Source organism: Dunckerocampus dactyliophorus, chromosome 15, assembly GCF_027744805.1.
Source record: "Dunckerocampus dactyliophorus isolate RoL2022-P2 chromosome 15, RoL_Ddac_1.1, whole genome shotgun sequence".
Classification (NCBI taxonomy): domain Eukaryota; kingdom Metazoa; phylum Chordata; class Actinopteri; order Syngnathiformes; family Syngnathidae; genus Dunckerocampus; species Dunckerocampus dactyliophorus.
Window position 1 is genome coordinate 9,293,147 of NC_072833.1, and position 18,259 is coordinate 9,311,405.

General features: G+C 46.5%; 4 protein-coding genes across 10 annotated transcripts; 1 reads left to right on the forward strand and 3 right to left on the reverse strand.

The window, feature by feature from the left end:
• Positions 1–72: 72 nt before the first annotated feature.
• LOC129194824 (phosphatidylcholine:ceramide cholinephosphotransferase 2-like) lies at positions 73–5,396 on the reverse strand. Of its 3 annotated transcripts, none has more exons than XM_054800247.1 (7): positions 5,212–5,396; positions 4,025–4,641; positions 3,834–3,951; positions 2,325–2,382; positions 2,148–2,243; positions 1,905–2,071; positions 73–217 (listed from the first exon to the last, which is right to left on the reverse strand). In XM_054800247.1, exons 2-7 carry the CDS (start codon positions 4,546–4,548, stop codon positions 158–160), a joined length of 1,023 nt encoding a protein of 340 aa, XP_054656222.1. In that variant the 5' UTR covers positions 4,549–4,641; positions 5,212–5,396; the 3' UTR covers positions 73–157. The 3 variants fall into 3 exon arrangements, with proteins under 3 accessions (XP_054656222.1, XP_054656220.1, XP_054656221.1); XM_054800245.1 differs by lacking the exon at positions 73–217 and adding an exon at positions 1,148–1,817 and having other exon boundaries at positions 5,212–5,394; XM_054800246.1 differs by lacking the exon at positions 73–217 and adding an exon at positions 1,148–1,817 and having other exon boundaries at positions 5,282–5,386.
• LOC129194827 (aminoacyl tRNA synthase complex-interacting multifunctional protein 1-like) lies at positions 4,964–11,283 on the forward strand. 3 transcript variants are annotated; one of them, XM_054800252.1, is made up of 8 exons: positions 4,964–5,018; positions 8,916–9,066; positions 9,299–9,393; positions 9,549–9,662; positions 9,721–9,870; positions 10,510–10,691; positions 10,761–10,932; positions 11,000–11,283. In XM_054800252.1, the coding sequence occupies exons 2-8, from the start codon at positions 9,038–9,040 to the stop codon at positions 11,164–11,166; spliced, it is 909 nt and encodes a 302-aa protein (XP_054656227.1). In that variant the 5' UTR covers positions 4,964–5,018; positions 8,916–9,037; the 3' UTR covers positions 11,167–11,283. The 3 variants fall into 3 exon arrangements, with proteins under 3 accessions (XP_054656227.1, XP_054656225.1, XP_054656226.1); XM_054800250.1 differs by having other exon boundaries at positions 10,510–10,932; XM_054800251.1 differs by lacking the exon at positions 4,964–5,018 and having other exon boundaries at positions 8,881–9,066; positions 10,510–10,932.
• LOC129194832 (dickkopf-related protein 2-like) lies at positions 8,103–12,680 on the reverse strand. Of its 2 annotated transcripts, none has more exons than XR_008573806.1 (4): positions 12,303–12,670; positions 12,124–12,240; positions 10,499–12,041; positions 8,103–9,078 (listed from the first exon to the last, which is right to left on the reverse strand). XR_008573806.1 is itself a non-coding variant. In XM_054800258.1 (4 exons), exons 1-4 carry the CDS (start codon positions 12,655–12,657, stop codon positions 11,734–11,736), a joined length of 702 nt encoding a protein of 233 aa, XP_054656233.1. In that variant the 5' UTR covers positions 12,658–12,680; the 3' UTR covers positions 11,156–11,733. The 2 variants fall into 2 exon arrangements, 1 of the variants encoding a protein (XP_054656233.1); XM_054800258.1 differs by lacking the exon at positions 8,103–9,078 and having other exon boundaries at positions 11,156–12,041; positions 12,303–12,459; positions 12,538–12,680.
• A 388-nt stretch (positions 12,681–13,068) lies between these two features.
• cfi (complement factor I) lies at positions 13,069–18,148 on the reverse strand. 2 transcript variants are annotated; one of them, XM_054800234.1, is made up of 17 exons: positions 16,399–18,148; positions 15,952–16,031; positions 15,742–15,895; positions 15,614–15,677; positions 15,375–15,537; positions 15,092–15,294; positions 14,920–15,027; positions 14,727–14,837; positions 14,607–14,636; positions 14,507–14,527; positions 14,284–14,426; positions 14,113–14,216; positions 13,931–14,035; positions 13,665–13,843; positions 13,503–13,604; positions 13,280–13,428; positions 13,069–13,215 (listed from the first exon to the last, which is right to left on the reverse strand). In XM_054800234.1, exons 1-17 carry the CDS (start codon positions 16,453–16,455, stop codon positions 13,147–13,149), a joined length of 1,842 nt encoding a protein of 613 aa, XP_054656209.1. In that variant the 5' UTR covers positions 16,456–18,148; the 3' UTR covers positions 13,069–13,146. The 2 variants fall into 2 exon arrangements, with proteins under 2 accessions (XP_054656209.1, XP_054656208.1); XM_054800233.1 differs by having other exon boundaries at positions 15,375–15,540.
• Positions 18,149–18,259: the final 111 nt, after the last annotated feature.

Sequence of the window (18,259 nt, forward strand, 5' to 3'; positions counted from 1 at the left end):
TCTTGTTGTTTGTGTGCACATCTCCACCTAATTAAGTGTCTTACACACACACACACGCAAACACAAGATGAAGCCGTTTGAGTTTGTGGGTGTGTGAGAACGTGTGATGGCAGTGGGTCCAAATGGACCGTGCGTTGGTTCTGAGGCCACCATGTTGCTAGTGCCTCCCATCAGGATGACTGATGCCGTTGACTGGTACCACCATGGCGGGGGGGTTCTGAGGGGGAGAAAAGTAAACAATTGTCATAATTCAAAATGGTAGAGCATTTTGACAAGCAGCACTCCTGCACTGGCAGGTACCGGTGTTTTAACAGGTACTAGTTGGTTCTGACAGACACAGACAGGTACTTGTATTAGTGGGTTTGAACAGGTACTGGCAGATACCAGTGGGTTCTAACAGGCTCTTGTGGGTTCTGACAGACACAGACAGTTACCAGTGGATTCTAACAAATTCTGACCGGCAGCTTGGTTAAACGGAACATGCTGGTGCAGGAATGCTGTGCCGCACGTGGCTGCACGTGAATAATTTCTCACGCTTTAAAGATGCATCTGTGTCAACTTGCTATGGCGGAATTGTTCCTGTGATTGACAGGCGACCCCTCCGTCAAGGTGTGCGAATAATTTTCACTGGAATGTTTGACATCAGCTTCCTCCAGGCCATGCAGGAACAAAGCACCATCATCACCTCACAGCTGTCAATCTAATGATTCTTTATAATTAATATTATTGTTTTAACCTGCCCTGGTTGGCAGCTTTGTCATACAGTAAGTTTACAGCATAACGCAGCGTTATACAGTTTAAGGCGGCGTTATACATGATAACGCAGCGTTATACAGCATATCGCAGCGTTATACAGCATAATGCAGCGTTATACAGCATAACGCAGGGTTATGCTAGAGTTACGCTGTATGTTAGAGAGCAATATGCTGTGTAACGCAGCGTTATGCTGAATAACGCTGCGATATGCATAATGCATTATCGTGTATAACACAGCGCTATACAGTACAGCATATTGCAGCGTTATACATAACTCAGGGACAACTAGCATGGATATCTGAAGAATGTGAAATCATTCTGATTTATATTTCAGTACATTTTGTAAATGTAATACCGGTGTGTGAGTCTTGTTTCCGTCTCATAACTTCAGATTAACATACACGTAAGGGGGAGGTGAAATTGGCATAATTAATTTTCTAAAGTGGTCCTTTTGACCTTTAGGAGGTTGCAAAGAATTTAATCTCCAACACTCCCCTCACCTTTAATGACATGTGTGATTTTATAGCTATAATAAATACTCCTATGTGACGTCTACCTACCCCCTCTTAAAAGAAAACCCCCAGGGGAGGCATCCTGGGTATTAACACAGAAGCATTTGACAACTTTATTAAGCCATCTCTGAGCAGTAGTTTCCAGCGTCCAATGCAAATAATAATAATAATTATGCACAGAAAAGCGCTATGTACAACACCAATGACCAAATGTGAGTTATCAGTGGAATGCTAGCAGGTTAGCAGCTCTTCAACGGTGCCGTAAAAGACATCATCATTCTGCTGTTAGCATGGCAGACTAACAGGAGTGTGTCAACAAACATGGAGTGGTCACAAATGAGTAAGAAATTAAAATAACAAAATCTTCATCGTCCGTCACTCGTCCCTCCCCCCTTCTACAATCCTGTAACGTTGTCTGCATGAAGACGGCAACGCCAGCGGCCACGAGAAGACGACGGGAACGGTTGTTTGGACGTTTCTCTCCAGAAAGTTGAACACGGGATTCCACCATGTCCTCGACAGGAAGTTATTGGGTGCCTGACGCAGAGCCTGACGGGAAGCGAGGATGTTTTTTTGACAACTTTAGTATTTAGCCGTGTGTGTGTGTGTGTGTGTGTGTGTGCGCGTGTGGCTTACATGTGTGTTGGCCATGGTGTGGTACCACCAGAACACCCTGGTAGTGACGAAGTACCCAACCAGCACGTCGATGCTGTAGTGCTCGTGCGCCACCAGGATGCAAAGCACACCCGAGGCGCTGAGCAGCCAGCAGATCCAGTGGTACCAGCACATCCAGCGAGGAGAGTCTGTGCAGGACAAAGTCATGTCATGTCATGTGAACGCCACACGTTGTACCTTGGCGTTCACGTGACCGCAACTCACACTCTTTGATAAAAAGGTAGGACAAGGTGAGCATGACCGTGTGGCCACTGTACAGGAAGTCACCGCACATCATGTGAGAGCTCGTCAGAGACAAACCTGCATGCGCACACACACACAGATTATGACAAAGGATGCTTGAGAAAGTTCAGCCATGAACAAAGAAAGAATCAAGTCAACCTCCTCCTGAGATGAGCCTCAGAATCCTCCAGATCTTGCCTGTTGAGTCATCGTAGAGCTGCAAGATGCACACACGCACATGCATATATACTGTACATACATTCCAAATATAAAAATATATATGTACTGTATACAGTACAGTATATACTGTGGTGTGAAAAAGTCCTTGCCCCCTTTCTGAGTTGTTGTTCTTCTTTCTTTTTTTGCATGTATGTCACCCTTAAATGTTTCAGATAATCAAACTAATTCAAAAATTAGTGACAACTCAAATGAACACAAAATACAAATTTTAAATGAAACTTTTTATTATTAAGGGAGAAAAGGAAACCAAACTTACATGGCCCTTTGTGGAAAAAGCGATTGTGCCCACGTTAAAACATAACTGAGATTAATTGAGATCTATCAGTCTGGAAAAGCCATTGCTAAAGCTTTGGGACTCCAGCGAACCACAGTCAGAGCCATTATCCACAAATGGCAAAAACATTAAGGCTCATCTCAATTTTGCCAGAAAACATCTTAATGATACTGTGTGGTTTGACGAGACATAAGTTGATCTTTTTGGAAGGTGTGCGTCCCATTACAGATGGCGTAAAAGTAACGGCGCATTTCAGAAAAAGAACCTCATACCAACAGTAAAATATTGTGGTGGCATTGTGATGGTCTGGGGCAGTTTTGCTGCTTCAGGACCTGGAAGACTTGCTGTGATAAATGGAACCATGAATTCTGCTGTCGACCAAAAAAACCTGAAGGACAATGTCTGGCCATCTGTTTGTGACCTCAAGGTGAAACCAACTTGGGTTCTACAGCAGGTCAATGATCCAAAACACACCAGCAAGTCTACCTCTGAATGGCTGAAGTCCTGACCTGAATCTTATTGAGATGCTGTGCCATGACCTTCAAAAGGCGGTTCATGCTGGAAAACCCTCCAATGTGGCTAAATTACAACAATTCTGCAAAGATAAGCGTTATAAGTGTAAATTATTCCTCCGCAGCACTGTAACAGACTAAATTTAAGTTACACAAAGGCTTGATTGTAGTTGTTTCTGCTAAGGGTGGCCCAACCAGTTATTAGGTTTAGGAGGCAAACACTGTTTTCACACAGGGCCATGTATGTTTCGATTTTTCTCCCTTAATAATATAAAGTTTCATTTAAAAACTGCATTATGTGTTCAGTTGTGTTGTCACTGACTAACATTAAAATTCCAATGCTGATCTGAAACATGCAAAAAATAAATAAGGAAGGGGGCAAACAATTTTTCACGTAGTATGTGCGCATGTGTGTGCGTGCGTTTATATATATATATATATATATATATATATATATACAGTATATAAACACACACACATGCATGCACATACACAGACATGTATATACACACAGAAACATACCGCCCCCCCCACACACACACCTTAACAGACATACACAGACACATGTGTACACACACCCACAAACATACAGAATGGCTTGGATGAATACAAGTGAGTGAGTGAATGAGTGTGTGCGCATACCTTGGGCGCACACACCATGTGTCTGCCTGGCACGGGGAGGGTGGTGATGTACATTGTGACACAGCGGTACATGTACAACGTTCCAATGAGGAAGAAGCAGCGGCGGCCCACGATTGATCTGCGGGAGGAAGACGTGGTGGCAGTGAGCAGGTGCAGGTGCAGCGCACCAGTGCTCATGATGGTGTTCTTACTTGTGTTTGAGGAAGAGCCACTGGACCAACCACAGTCCCATCAGGATCAGGCCGTTGACCTCGGTGACGGTGAAAGCCCAAGGAACGCGCTCCACGTAGTCAAAGAACTTGTCAGGCAGCGGCGGGCTCACTGACTTGTCAGGGACCCTTTCGTGCACAATGGTGATGACCACGGTGGTAAAGACCAGGTTAAAGACAGCGTAGAGAAAGGCCACACCCGTCTTCCACCACTCCTTAGGGAGACGGTCGGTGCGCTCCTCAGGGACCGAGATCTTCACATAGTCGCAGTGGCGTCTCAGACCACTGCTCAGACTCTGGACAAGCTGGTTCTGCTGGAGAAGAGCGCTCAGCCTACTGCGCTGGCTCCTGCCATTGGGGGCGTCGGTGGGTGGCGGCGCTGCAGGCCGGCCGGGGCTGCCATTGGGGCGAGCGGGCGTGGAGGAGGTTGTTGTAGTTACGTTCGCTTCCACGTGGGCGTGCATGTCGTTGTCATCGTGGTCCTGGATCAGACCCGAAGCCGCCATGGAACTCGTTGGGACAGTTGTACCAGTCCAAGCGCTAATGATGAGCCTCTCTTGCTACCCCCAAATGATTGGTCGATAGGGTGAGGCACACAGCTGAAAGACAACAAAGGTTTTTGTAAATAACCACAGTGACCCCAACAGGAAGTGATTTCACACACAATTTTATACACAACGCTCTGTCCTTCCCACTAAATCTCTCTGTAGCCTCTCCAGCACCCCCCCCCCCCACACACACACACACACACTCTCACTCTCACACTCTGTAAAAAGTCTAGGTTGGTGCTTAAAAGGACAAAGTATAATAATACAAACTAGTGGTTTAACAAACATACATGTTACTGTGGTCTAGACATCTTGCGACACTTCCTGTTTACGACTCTTGGACTCAAATCAACATCAGGAGATTCCCATTAGGCCAATTCAGCGACACCAGGCGTGACGTCACTGGCAGCCACCAAACTCCATCAAAAGTATGTATTTGTCTTTTTCCTAACTTCACCAAATAAGAGGTTTCCGGTCATCAAGTCAACTAAGAATTGGATGAGACTGGCGACCAAAATTAAAAGACTTAAACGTGTTTCTTTCATTCGAAACGTCCTTTAGAGAAAGAATAGAAAAACGAGAGCTGGTTAGCGAGAGTCAGACCGGAAGTAAGAAACGCACCTGTTGGACGGACTGAAGACGTTTAAAGTGAAGAAAAACACAACTGTAAAAAAAAAAAAAAAAGCAATACTTCCACTCTGGAATCTTCTTGTGGACTCTTCCCGTTCTTTGGAAACTTGGTCGATGTGGACGCGCTCGCGCTCGTGTGGTTTCGATGTGAACGCGCAGCTGAAACTGTGCAACGATGGCTCTTCCGGTACCGCCTCCTTGACTCACCTGAGTTCGGCCAAATTCGTTTTTTACCGTAACCAACCAGCGAAATATACTAAAAATAAATAAATGGTGATTGGCTGTTGTCGTAAGTTCACGGTGTGAACTACTGTATATATTATATTACATACAAATATTACTATATAAATATATAACTTCTTAACGTGTCTACAGTATAATGAAATGTATGCTGTATTTCTGCCTTTTTCCACCAGAGAGCGCTCTTAGCTCAAACACAGCTGGATAGGTGGTCAACTTTGCTGAAGGGAGTGAATGAAACTCGCGCCAAATTACAACAAAAAAATGTAAGAACACTACCACCGGCAAGAATATGTATGTAACCAGTAAAGGGTTAAAAGAACAGTTTGTAGAAAAAAAAATATTTGTTCACAATTACAAATTAAACTACAGCTGTAAACTTCGGCCCAAATAAAAAAACACTCATGGCTGGTATTTACATACATGTCTGTGGCGCGTGCACATACACAAAAGCAGTTTCAGAGAGGTGACCGACAATTTGGAGTCATTGCTTGGGTACGAAAGGCTATACAGTACATTCAATGATAGCTGACGTGTGTAGCTAAACTTAGCCACATCGCTATTATTAGCTGATAACAAACATAACTAATGCACGTGCTTGTGTTACGTCTTGGTACTCTGTAGTATCTGGTCATTTAATAAGGCTGCATTATCTGACAATTATTGTATAACGCCACGTGTTCCAGATATGAGGCTATATTGATGAGAGTTCTACCAGCAGTCTGAATAGTAAACAAGAGTATATCAGTTCTCTCCGGTCATCTCTCTTGTTACAATGACATTTGAGTAGTCGTTATAATGACACTTGAGTAGTACTTTTCCTTGTCTACTTTGTTCAACCACCTCGCATCATGTAATGCATGTGTAATGGGGTGCTGTATTTGACTGTTGAAATTGGAGCTGCTAAAGTCCCGCAGTCAGCCCTCTCTTGAACGCACGACTAACAGCCACTGTGCACAGCTGTGCTAATTAGCTTGCTTTAAAGGTGTGAGTCCATTGTTTACTTGCCGGTGTGTTATGGCATGTCACCGGCACTTGAGGTGCGCAGATCACTTCTGCTGCCCTGTTTGCACAGCGAAGGAATGCAATGAAAGTAGCTTTTGTGGATTGTGTGCATAAGTCTATATTTATGCTTATAGGAGGCTAACTGTTCACATCTTGTTTTTCAGTGAGCCGCTGTTGTCTTGTTATGCCTGGTTATGCCTTGTTATATTGATGCCTTGTTATGCTCTCTTAGGTTACCTACCTTTGCTCACTTAGTCTTTTTGGCTCTCATGTTACTGTCTGAATGCTCATTTTAGCTCCTGATTAAATCATTGCTTGCCTCTGCGTAGCCATGGCCGGCTTTTAGGGAGTTTGGCACTGCTCTCAAAGTTCCTTTAGTGTTTGCTCTGTCTTTTCTTGACCTGTTGACCTTTTAATGTAAATTACATATTTCACGTTAGATCTGTTGCTGCATGCACTTTAGCAAGCCCCTTACCGTAGGCCCTGACCGACAGCAGGTTTGCACAGCACATATGCACTTCAGCCTGATCTATTCGGGAGCGCAGTGTTTGATTTATTTAGATTTTTGTTTGTTTTTAGTCTTTTCTTTGGGTTGTTGTTACAGTTAGTTTGCCGTGTTTATTTGCTTCTAACCCTCACTCCAAATTAGAGCCAAGTGGTGTTTACTGTTTGCCTTTTTAAAAAGATTAGTGTAATAAAGTAGCTCTCCTTTCAAAAGCTTGTCTTCTGTAAATAAAATTGTTGTATATTTTTTCTCAACTATTCCACCTGGTCTTTTGTATTTATTTTACAGACTTTCCTGCGTTAATTTGCGTTGGACCTACAGACCAGTTGGCCTTACGCAGCCCTCGCTGCCACATTGGCTTGTGTCTGCTCCACCTCTCACCCCCCACCCTCCGTTACACATGTTGTAGGTATGTCACATAGGTATCAAAAAAGGGCAAATTCTGCGAAGCCACTTTAGTTGGTTAGTGAGCTGTGTTGAGTGGAAAGCCGGACTTGCTTGTTCAGCGAAGGTCGCTCTCTTTTTAAAGCAGCTGTATCACCATGATAACTTAGGTTAAACTTAGGCTTTCAGCTTAAAATCGGCTATAAAAGTGCCACTGTTTCACTGTTTAATTCATTCGGATATGGCCTCAGCCTTTGAGAGCCTACAGAGCCCCCAAGGGGACATGGAGAAAGAAAATTGGAAAAAAAAAGAGCATTCCCTCTTATTATCCATTTATAAGCGAGAGTTGAGCCGAGGGAATACGCTAGATATGCTCACTTTTTGAGGCGAGCACCAGGAATAAAATGCAATATGAAATATTAATAAGTAGGCCAGTGTTAGCAGACATATATGTCACAGCAGTCCTTGCATGAGTACTCAGCCCGTTAGTCTTCTTATACTAGATTATTATATTATTTGCTGGAGGAATAAGCACTCTGAGGCACCAGTCAACTGGAAGAAAACACTTCTTTATTATAACAAGTAAAAAAAAAAATTGTAAAGAAAAAAAATAAAAAGGTCGTCACAAAACACGGTAACACTACCATCTAGTGGTCACAACGAGATACAGCATTTAAAAGCAAAAAGACATATTTCAAAGATGAAAAAAGATTTCTTTTTTAAATGGATAAGTGTCTTTTGGGAACTCATAACGGTCCATAGTAATTACTTGCACATCTGCGTTGTGTTCTTTAGTGTTTGTGAATGACGAGGAGACAGCTGCAGTTCTCTTGCCAGCCAGAGGGGGCGTGTATTCTCTGTGCACAACATCCATCCATCCATTTTCTAAGCCGTTTTTCCTCACTAGGGGTATGCTGGAATCTTTCACAGTCGAGCAACCCATTTTCACAGCCAAGTGTTATACAAAGGTATGACGAAAAAACAATTTACTCTGCCAAATTTCTTCTGGGAATGCCGCTTATGTCTTTAAAGATGGACGTTCCACAGGTCTGGGGCCCCTGGAGGCCTGAGTAACCTTTACCTCCGCTTTGTCCTGCATTTTAAAATCCATTAGTTAACCTTACTTTAAAAAAAAGCAGGCAAACGGATTGCCTTGAAAAAAACAAGTAACAAGAACTTAATACTTATAGTAGTTGACCACAAGGGATTTTTACGTTTTACTTGGTAGACTCAAGTGAGATGAGCTTTTTTATTTTAAATAAGTTTGTTCTACTTACTTGTCTGAGTTGAGAGTGCTATTGGATTTTACAGTGTGTAAACTTACATTTGCAGTCTTTTATTTTTTTGCATTAGTTTTTGATCCTGCCGTGTTTATGTGATTGAGGCATTTGTGTGGGCTTTATGGCGTTTCTGTGTTTTTGGATCCGTTTTGTGTTTGGCTTTTGCTGCGTGTTCGCCACCGTGACAATGTACCTTACATATTTACTGTACTATGTACTGTATACTTGAAAAACAAACACTCGATATCATGCTGACAGCACACTTTGCATGGTCATTGTAGGAGGAGTTTGACCTCTCACCTCCAGTAGAGAGGCGTGGACAGGAGCTGAGGACAGACTCGGACAGCTGATGGACAAACGACTCTGTCAGCCCGCAGACGCACTGTGCTGAGAGCTGAGCGACATGGACCCGGACAAGATGTTTCATCCCAGGTAGGAAGGTGGCTGTCAAAGTGTGTTTGAAAACACAAGTGTGTTTACACGTGCAGTGGAATTGAAACCAGCTTCTCTCCTTATTGCTTATTTGACTTTATGCTGAATTCAAGTGGAGTGCATGCGCTTGTCAGCAGGGGTTATTTCTAGCCAGCGCAGCTGTCGCATGCCCGCCATGCGAGGGCATGCAGCCTCTCGCAAGCATTCAAAAAGTGTGTTGCTTTCCTTCTAGCCTGGCGGCGGCGCTCAAGAAGCTCGATCCTGAAGACGGCGAGAAAATGATGGAATATTTTCAAACTCACGCTCTGCTCACCAGGGAGAAAGCTCGTAAGACGCGCACCTCTTCAAACAGTCCTGTGTTAGCTTTGACTTTCCGTCACAGAGGGAGATAGCGGACAAACAAAAATGCGTCAAAATGTCCTAAGTGTTCTAGTGTGTGGCCAGGGGATAAAATGGCGCCCCTGGTGGTGTGTTGATTTCAGTGTTGCAGGCATCCGTGCGTGAGCAGAAGAAGCTGATGGTGGAAAATGGCAAACTGAAGAAAGACATCGAGCAGCTGAGACTTCAGCTTCAGGACAAACAAAGGAGACGAGTTGGTACGTTTGTGACTTGGCTTTTTCTCGTCAAAGAGCACCAAGTGTCCGTCTGTTTCAGCTAAGGCCCTCCTCTCGCCAAGCCACACCTTCAGCACACCTGTCAATCAACCTCCCTCATCCTCCGATGCCACAGCTGCATCCCCATCCCCTTCAGCCGCCTTGGAGCAAGTGGGCAAGGAGACTCGCAGGCAGAGAGGATACAGGAGAGGTGGGAAGCAGCAGTTGACGTGAAAGTTATGAGAGTCTGTGTTTGGGGAGTCCCCCAAGTGGCCGTGGGGCCTTAATGAACTGTTTCAATTACAAATTGCATGGGTTTCACATGACGTCACATCCAATTGTAGTCGTTATGGGCTCAAACAGATGTGGGGAAAGCATGTGTATTCGGTACTAGAAGTCATGTTTACATAGCGATTCGGGAAAAGTTATTATTCAGTCCATCATAAAGGTAAAAAAAGCTCAAGACACAACCAGAAAACGCAGAGAAAGATGGCTGCTGAATCTGTCTCTCTCGTCCTGTCGAGCCGAATTTGAACGTGCTCAAGTTTGCAGTGACCAACAGCAAGCAAAATTTATACTAAAACCAAAGGTAAAATATTGTTGGGACTCCAAAATGCGCATGAAAATGGGAAATCCTATTCGACTATTTTTGAAGATACTGTATCTGGCTTGTATAGTCGGCTAACTGCATCTTTGTGGTAACTGAATGGTGACATCTGACCCCACAACTGAAGACCGTAAGTGACGCAAACTGCCTGTCACCTTGTTGGAACTAAGCAATAGGGAGAAAAGTCTCTGCTGAGATGGATATCAAAGTGAAAAAAACTAACAAAACTGACCTGTTTTTCAGCTCCTACTGCTACTCCCCTCCTGGAGGCGGCTCTTCCAGTTGATGTGTCCCGCCTTGACCTGCGAGTTGGCCGGATCCTAAGCGTTGGCTGCCACCCGCTGGCAGAGAATCTGACTGTCCAGGAAGTAGACGTGGGAGAGAAGGCCCCCCGCACGGTGGTTAGCAAGCTAGCAAGAGAGGATGTACGTTTTGTTTTTCTTCTGTTGCTCTCGTCATCTTTGCTTCATTCCGTGCTTCTCTTCTTTCATCAGCTCGATGGCGCTCTTGCTGTGTTGCTATGCAATGTCAAGGCCTGCAAACTGAAGGGCGTGGCTTCACAGGCCCGACTCCTGTGGTGCGTTCAGTCTGACCACACTGTTGAGCTATTGGCCCCACCCACAGGCTCCATCCCTGGAGACAGAGTCACTTGCCTGGACTTTCCCGGTAATGTCTAGTTAGAGACATACGAGTGACAGGTAGAAAGGCTGACTCGTACGTTTGCTTGTGCCAGGTGAGCCTGACCATGAGCTGCGGTCCAAACAGAGAGTATGGGAGCGCATTCAGCCCAGCCTGCAGGTGGATGCCAGGGGAGTGGCCAACTACAAGGGATGTGGCTTCCAGGTGAAAGGGAAGGGACTGTGCAGGGCACCGTCCTTCACCAACTGCACCATCAGATAAACAGAGAAAATAAACCAACATTTTCGTCTTTTCTACGTCTCAGGGTCAAACTACTGTGCCGACCGTGCGTCTTCACGTTTGCCTTAGCCTGTATAGTATAATCATGTGATGGCACCTCCAACCAATTTTTAAAGATAAAGTTTTAGGAAAACCTTTAGAAAGTCTTTCCTCACTTGATTGGGTTGCTTTCTCGATGCTACTTCTGATTTACAAACATGGAGCTGAGTTGGGTCTTGGCTGGTTTATTGTTAACATCACATCGGCTCATTACCACAAGTTGCCTAGCCAGCTAGCTAACGTTGCCAAGCGCTAGTGTCCTAAAAGTAATTTCATCATTGTGATTTGTCAAATGAAATACAGATACAGTATACATTAGCATTGTAAGCACTGCTAAAGGTGGCAAAGATAATCATCATTTCCGTCTTTCAGGAACAGACATTTGAAATGAACAGGAAGCGATTGTATGATGACATCACAGCAACATTTTAACTAGAATTTTTTTTGCCCGTTTGGACACCACAGCGAAAAGCGTGTGAACGTTCACGTGCATAGCGACGCTATCCACAGTCACTTCCTGTGGCACACGTGCAGTCTGGTCTGCGGCGCAAAGGAGGGATGTGCCGCAAACTTGGAATTTGCAGCCGCCAGCAGCGTGGACGAGGGAGGGGGGACGTGGTCTCTGGTGCGGCAGGCGAGTCCTCTTCCGCAGGGACAGCGCTGGAATAGCTCCAGGCCGCGCTGCCGCTTCCTTCCGTGGCGGGAACACACCTGACCCTCCCATAAAACCGGCTTGCAGATGCGCGTCCAGAAGTGGCGAGCGCAGCACAGGCCGTCAGAACATTCCGAAGTGCCGAGGCACGGGTCGCCCACTTGACCTGCGACAGCGACATCAAGACGCTTAGTGACGCACGGGGGGAAGCCGTCCCTGTCCCTCTGGCTGCATTACATGACCCTCACCTTTACCGGACACTGTCCTAGTGTCCGTTCTGTCTCTCTTCCTCCAGGCGGTCACGTCGGGGTGTTCAGGGGCCACTCGCTCGCTGGCCATCGTGTTGTCGTCAGGGACGCACACACCTGCACGAGACGCCGTTAATATGACACATCGCAACAAAACAACGTTGACACGCGCGTCTTACTGTTGCTGCAACGGTTGCCAGGACAACACATCCCTTCTCGATGGCAACGCCTCGTCCTCCTTCTGCAGGTCTGGCAGCGGGAGTGGGCAGGGCCTCTTGAGGGGGCGTGGCAGTAGCTTCCCTCACTGCACTCCAGGTCGCTTATGCACTGATGGAGCTGCGCATGCAAACACACCAACACTGATGTGAGCTCGCTACAGACATTCACAAACTTCACGGCCACGCGAACACTCACCGTCAGCTCCCCTGGGACCTCGTGCACGATCACCGTTCGAATGGAGTTGAGTCGGACGCACGCACACACCACTACGGCCAGCGATAGCACGCACAGCAGCGAGCTCACGTGACGCGTCATGAGGAACAACGATTCAAAATAAAAGTCCGAAAATGCCGTCAGTGACGCGACGCACTTACCTGCAGTCTCTCATGTGATCGCCTCATCTTCGTCTACACGCTCTTTAAAGGTCACGCACTCCTGACACGCCCTGCACCCCCAACATCGACCTTCCGTGCAGATACCCCCACCCCTGCTCCCTCTCCCACATAAGACCATCGATACAACGGGGGCAATTGGGGAGGGGCGGGTTTCAGTTGGATTGTTATTGTGAGATCAAACTTGTAGTTCCGTGAGAAATGTGAAACTTCACTAGCCTTTAACAAAACCAAAAAGGTGCTTTCAAAATATGAGCGCAGTCACATTAAAGAAAAAGTACACACACACACACACACACACACATACACACAGTACGACGTCCACGTGAAGAGAAGCAACACTGCCTGCTGTCGAGCATGTGGAAAAGTTTAATGTTTACTTTGAAGAAGCAACTAGTGTGTGTGTGCGTGGTCAGGAGTTGAACCTGGTGACGGCGGGCCAGCCCGTGTGAAGTCGTATCCACTCAAAGTAGTGTGCCACCTGCAGGTGACAACACACATGAGCGGTCCGCTGGAAGCCCCCCAGGAGTCTGTGTGTGTGTTACCTGAGTGTAAACTCCCGGGAAGCCCTGTTGGCCACATTTCTCACCCCAGCTGACCACGCCCCACAGGTAGGACACACCCAGGTGGTCCTCGCACACCAGAGGACCACCGCTGTCCCCCTGGCATGAGTCCACGTTGCCATCCAGGTCACCTGTGCACACACGCACATATTTAAATGTGCACCATTAACACACGCTGACATGTGCAATGTTGTAACTCGCGTACCCGCACACATCATGCCAGCTCGGAAGCGATCTTTGTAGAACCTCTGGCAGTCGTCAATGAGAGACACGTTGGCCCACAAGAGAACCTGAGAGGCTTTTCCTTCTGGAAGACCACCAGTGAGCTCACAGCTTTAGAGAGTCCCCGTCCCCAGCTCACACACACCTGCCGTGCGTCCCCAGCCGGAGATGCTGCAGGTGTGGTTGGCCTGGAAGAGCTGCGTGGACCAGGGGATGCACGCGGGCCTCACCGCAGGGTTGTCCTCCATGCACTTGCCCTCCTCCTGCGGGAGATCCTTGAGACGCAGCAGAGCAATGTCGTTCTCGTATGTGCCGGCATTGTATCTGCAAAACCACAACATCCATGCTAGCTAACATGCATCGGCATGTTAGTTAGCTAGCTAGCTAGTGAGACAGGAAGACCAGCGCTACTTTGGGTGGATAATGATCTCGCCCACAGGAACAATGTCTGTCGTGTCCTGAGGTTTTGACTTCTTCCAGATGGAAAACTTCACGCGGAACGCTGAAGGGTGGGGCCTGGAGCAGCAAAGCCAAAGAAAAAGTTTCTATTCTTCTGGACTATAGAAGAAGCACAACAGAATGTGTGGGCGCACCTGACGCAGTGAGCCGCGGTGAGGATCCAGCAGCCTCCAATGTATGTTCCGCCACAGTCCACCTTCCCGTTTTGCTCCAGGCCCACCTGCCACTGGATTTGGGTCTGCCGGGGCCACAAGTGCGTCACTTTTCTGTCTTGCACTTGTGAGGAGATCAAAGTGAAAACACACCCGATTGGCCGGAACACCCCCGACCACTCGCTTGTACCGGCCGCCGATCACACGGTCCTTGACGCTGTCATCGTCTGCGGCGGTGACGTTGGGAACGCCACACTGCAGCTTGGACTCTAGTTGTGCACGGCTGGTGCTGGTTTCTAAGTGCACACACACAGAATGTGCTCCCGTGGTGAGTGAAGGACAAATATGCTAACTAACGGCCCAGCAGGTCACAAACCTTTCCTGGGTGAGATGTATTCTGCAGTAGAAGAAGAAATGATGCAGTTAATGTTCACCATGGTTCTGGAAGGTTCTATAGCGTGCTGCTGAAAGAGTACCTGTGTTGTTAGGCCCTGCCCTCACTGCCTCTGTGCAACATAAAAATGGACAATGTAAAAAGGAGCCTTTGAGAAAGTCTTACGTGTGTGTGTGTGTGTGTGTGTGTGCGTGTGTCTCACTGGATGCCATAACCTCATCTTCACCGTCCAAACAGTCCATCTGTCCATCAGCCAGCGCGTTCGCATGTACGCACACGCCCGTCTTACAGCGGAAGGCGCCACCCCTGCAGCCTGGTTGGCGAAACAAATGGCTATGATATGTGTGTGTGTGTGTGTGTGTGTGTGCGTGTGTGCATGCATGTGTGTGGTTTACGTTTGCAGCACATCTCATCGCTACGGTCGCCACAGTCGTCGACACCGTCGCAGGTGTGGTCAACGGACACACACTTTCCATTGGCACACGTAAAGCCGCACTTGTCCCCTGCCATACACGCAGCCAGGTCAAAGTTGGCATTGGCATACGATGATGTCACGCGAGCGCTGACCTTTGGGGGTGCTGGACTCATTGTAGCATGTCGCCATGGCAACCTTGTTGTCCCTGATGGTGACACTGTCGTGGATGACGCATTCAGCGAGCGAAGTCTCGAAGCCTTGACAGTGGATGCTGACGCAGCTGGTGGGAAGCTGTGCGTCGAGGTCCACTTGGCTCATGCTCGTGTAATTGAGCCATCCGATAGACGCGGCACCGCTGTGGACACACCCATAAGGCGCCGTTAGCACGAGCGTGGCTTGCTGTGCACTTGTTACAAAAACGCCAGGTCATCTCACAGTGCGTAGCCATGTTCCTTGCAGGCCACGTTGGCGCCTGCCATGTCCCACAGCTTCCAACACACCAGCAGGCGACGCCCTCCACCGGAACCCACAGGGTCCGGGACGAAGAGGGAGACCATACCTGTCTGGGGGTCCAAAGAACTCGTGAACTTGGGATTCTCTTCTGGAGGGACACAAACACATGCTGGCAACAAGTGGGAATCTCGGCGATGCTGAAGACAACGTTGGAAGCAAACCTGAGCAAGCGTCTCCAAAGTGGGACATGGTGGGCTTGTGGTTACGACACGCCAGCGCCATCACCTGCCAAAATGACCACTATGTTGGACTCAAAGCACTTAGCCTAGCAAGCTAACATGTTAGCTACCTGGCAGTAGGAGCGGTACTTGCGACTGTCCCGCCCACACACGGGAGTCATGTCCTCCACAGGACACAAATATGGTGGCTTACAGGAGCAACGACCTTCAATGCAGCGCTCCCACGGAGGACAAAACACCAGGTCACATGATGCACGCGTTAGCCTGAAAGCACAGCTTGTCACCTCGAGCGCACACACACGCTACCAAGCACTACCTACTTCCTGTGGAGACACGCCTCTGGACCCACAAAGTCATCTTGATGCGCCACACTTGCCAACGGCGGACTTCCGAGGACCTCCTGCTTGGAAGCCAACATAATCACTTTGTCATGATATGATGAAATCCTACGTGCAACAGAAGTCACATGACACACACTGTACACAGAGGCCATCTTGCATTGTTACCAAACTACCATTCTGTCATTGGGCCTGGTCCTCAGGCCTAACCATGTTCCTGGTATTAGTCCAAGTCCAAGTGACATTCCTGGTCCTAACCCTAGGCCTCGTCTAACATTTTGTCTTGGTCCTAGATCCAAGTCCTGGTCCTCGTCATTGTCTTAGTCCTGGTCCAATTCCAAGCCATAGTCCTTGTCCTAACCCTAGTCCTTGTTTAGGTTTTAGGTCCTAGTCCTAGTGGCGGAGCGACTAAAAAGAAGCGTCACTCACCGTCTGCGAGGCTGAGCGAAGAAGAAGACTAAGAAGAAGAAGAAGAGGACGTCTCATCTTGACTTTGTCACGGTGCTTGTTCCCGAGGACGTTCCAGAATGCAGAGGATGTCTCGGGATGACGTCATCACAGTCAATCATTAGCTCGTCACGTGAGCTCTGATTTCTAAGTGGACTGCTGTTGTTTGTTCTGGACGAGCAAACAAGGTAACATCTGCAGTGTGTCTGTGGACAGGCTCGTCAGCATGCAGCAGGTGGCGCTAGCACACTGAACGTTGTACTATTGACAGCATGAAGATGTGGAATATATTTATTTCCAAAAGACTGGTGACAAATGATAGAGAAAGCACAAAATGTTGGGACGTAAATGCAATAATAGGACATGTGAGACACTTAATGACATCCAGAGACACTCAAGGACTGAAGAAATGAGCATAAATAACTTTTTGTGTCCATTCATGCATAAAGCTGACAAATGATGGCTTTCAGGTTGTACTGCACACTTTGACACATACATAGAATATTTTATACTAGCGTCATTTTTACAGCATTTCAACAAAACCACACTTGTTTTGGAGGTTTTGTCAAATTGAAACGGTCAGCTTTTAGCTTAGCTTCGCTTTTTAGAGCCCGGTTAGCTAACATACTACTAATAATATTATTAATAATGTTTGTTTGCAAAAGAGAGCAACACAATGTGTTGAGCATCACAACTGACTCAGCCAAATGCAAAAAACATTTGTCAAACAACACAAAAAAAACAACATTTGGGGGATTTAGTTACAGCGTTAGCTTTGTGGCTGATAGCATTAGCGGCTTCATTTTGCCTGAGTTGATGACTATGAAACAAACAAACACTCATTAAAGCGCAACAAAATGAATGAACGAGCAAATGAATGAACAAATGAGTGAAGAAATGATGAACAAATTAGTGAATGAATTAAAAGGTGCCCCATCCTGCTCATTTCAAGGCCTTTTAAAAATATCGGTTCCCGTGGGGGCACTATAGCAAGTTTCTGGCTGAAAAGCTTGTATTGTGCAGTCTGCTCCACTGAGCTAATGTGAATCAGCAAGCAGTAAAGAAGAATTGGATATTGGATACAATTGGATGAAGTGAAGCCGAACTGTGCTTTGTTCACGAAACAGCTGTCAGTGAAGTGGCAAGAGCAGAGGAGCAGTGACTGCGATGTAGGTCTTCCCATTTCTGTCTTACGGCAGTTTACATTCTTACATAATTCTTACATTCTTAAATAAAATAAAATAAAATTTAAAAAAAACACTTTCTGGTTGCCATTTTCAAGAAAAAAGACACCAACGGTGCCACAGATAAATCCCCTGGACACCTGGCAAGTTGCAATGCATGGACACCCTGAAGTTGCACCACATTTTAAACACATACATACTATCTGAAACGTTGGAAATGTGGGATAGGATCAATGAACTAATTCATGAATGAATGGATGGACGAATGAATGAACAAATAAACGAACGAACGAACAAATGAATGATGGAGTGATCCAAAAAACATGCTAGTAGGTGCTTTTTGCATGATTTGTTTTTAAGGCTTTCAATGCACCAAAAAAAAAAAAAAAAAAAAAAATTTGGTCATCTTTAAATAAGGCCAAACAACAACAACAACAGTAATAATAATAATAATAATAATAATAATAATAATAATAATAATAATAATAACGGAAACTCTTCATAAAGAGGTAGAAAGATGAAAGAAATGCCACCTTTGGCCTTGAGAAGTCACCAGACTAGACAAAGTGCCCTCCTGTTGCTATGGATACACTGTCGCTAGGCGCATCCATCATGTGACAAGGCTGCCATTCAAATCAAAGTAAATGTGCGAGTGATGG